Source organism: Vigna umbellata, chromosome 3 (genome assembly GCF_029865625.1).
Source record: "Vigna umbellata cultivar VRB3 chromosome 3, Vumbellata_1.0, whole genome shotgun sequence".
Taxonomy (NCBI): Eukaryota; Viridiplantae; Streptophyta; class Magnoliopsida; order Fabales; family Fabaceae; genus Vigna; species Vigna umbellata.
Genome location: NC_142167.1, coordinates 5,832,012 through 5,833,489, shown reverse-complemented (window position 1 = coordinate 5,833,489; position 1,478 = coordinate 5,832,012). Strand labels below are relative to the sequence as shown.

At 38.4% G+C, this 1,478-nt stretch overlaps 1 protein-coding gene across 1 annotated transcript; it reads left to right on the top strand.

Annotated features, from left to right (window-relative positions):
* The first annotated feature begins 676 nt into the window (after nt 1–676).
* On the top strand, nt 677–1,159 carry LOC148201486 (putative protein phosphatase 2C 1). The gene is made up of 2 exons (XM_088109230.1): nt 677–820; nt 893–1,159. Exons 1-2 carry the CDS (start codon nt 677–679, stop codon nt 1,157–1,159), a joined length of 411 nt encoding a protein of 136 aa, XP_087965356.1.
* Nucleotides 1,160–1,478: the final 319 nt, after the last annotated feature.

Below are 1,478 nucleotides of genomic sequence, written 5' to 3'. Positions count from 1 at the left end.
TTTAAATAAAATCTAGATATGGATGTGCATTCTAGCAAAAAGTTGATGTGGGACTTTAATTTGAAGAAGTAAGAGGGTGAATATAAACATAGCATGTGTTTCTTCCTTTACAGCAATGGGTGACCTTTAATTATTGATTTAAACGAGTATCTGTGTGTCAATATCAAGTGAGTCATTGTTTTTTTTTCGGTTTCAATTGGGTCCATAAACTTGTTAAAATGGACCAATTAAGTCATCTATGTTAATTTATCAGTAACGTTGTCTAACTCTGATGACGTGGTGCACATATTATTAGCTCAGTTATAAGGATTAAATTACGTGGATATTTATATTTAAAAAAACAGTTTTTGATGTGGCAGGAAATTAGGGATTTTTTTCCTGAACTTGCATTAGGGATATGTTTTTTTAGAGTCTTCATCATTCTTCACTATCTTCGTCTTTCCTTTTGAGCCTTTTCCTTTCTCAAGGTTTTGGTTTGCACGACAGAGATGGATGAGCTGAGGGAAAGAGGTGTGTGGTTTCAAACTGAGCCATACGAGATCCGACTCTGGATCCATGCCGACGCCGCTGATATACTCCGGCCAGACTGCTACTTCGCCAAAGGTGAATGTTCTCTCGACTGGAACATCTACCCTTCTGGGAAGATCTTCGCATTCATTTGCCCCACCGGCGATGAATGCTCTTTGATCATGTTATTTATCTTCACCATTTACCATCCTTACCCAGTAGAATTTTCTCTATTGGAAAGAGCCGGGGTTTGTGCATCTTTACGCAGCAGGGCCGCAAGGGTATTAATCAGGATGCCATGATTGTGTGGGAAGTAAGGGTATTGCTTAAAGAGAGATTGTTAATTTTAGACATTGAATCCTATTTTGGATCTGTATCTGTGCAGGATTTCATGTCTGAAGATATGATCTTTTGTGGTGTTTTTGATGGGCATGGTCCGCACGGTCATCTTGTTGCACGCAAAGTTAGGGATGATCTACCTCTTAAACTACTATCATTTTTGCATTCTTCTGAATCAAAGCGAAATGGGTCTGGTAAAACTTGCTTCAAAGGGAATGTAAAATCTGATAGTGTAGAACTTGAGAAGGATTCCTCCACAGAGGATAAAATGAACTCTATGTGGATTGCTTTTGCAGTGGGAGCACTGTTATGACTATAATGAAGTGGGTAGTAGAAGAGCATCATTTTACTGTTATGATTGTTTCCCATTCTTTTTCAATTTTCTTGATTTCTTATCTTACCAGGGTTCCAATCTGTTATTGACAATGACGCAAGGGCAAGCTTCCTTTCCTCTCCATCTTTCTCTGATTTTTGATTGGGTTCTCTTGGGATTTCCTCTTAGTGTATTGCGGTCTTGAAATTGGGATTTCTGGGATGGTTCATTGGATTTTCTATGCAGGTTTTTGATCACATTTTTGGAAGTTGGAGTTGAATTGGGATTTTGATTTTGTGTTCCCATTTGTGAGCTTGAA

Coding starts and splice junctions, on each gene's coding strand:
- LOC148201486 (XM_088109230.1), top strand. CDS start 677: ATGCTCTTTGATCATGTTATTTATCTTCACCATTTACCATCCTTACCC. Junction 821..892: donor ATGCCATGATTGTGTGGGAA/GTAAGGGTATTG, acceptor GTATCTGTGCAG/GATTTCATGTCTGAAGATAT.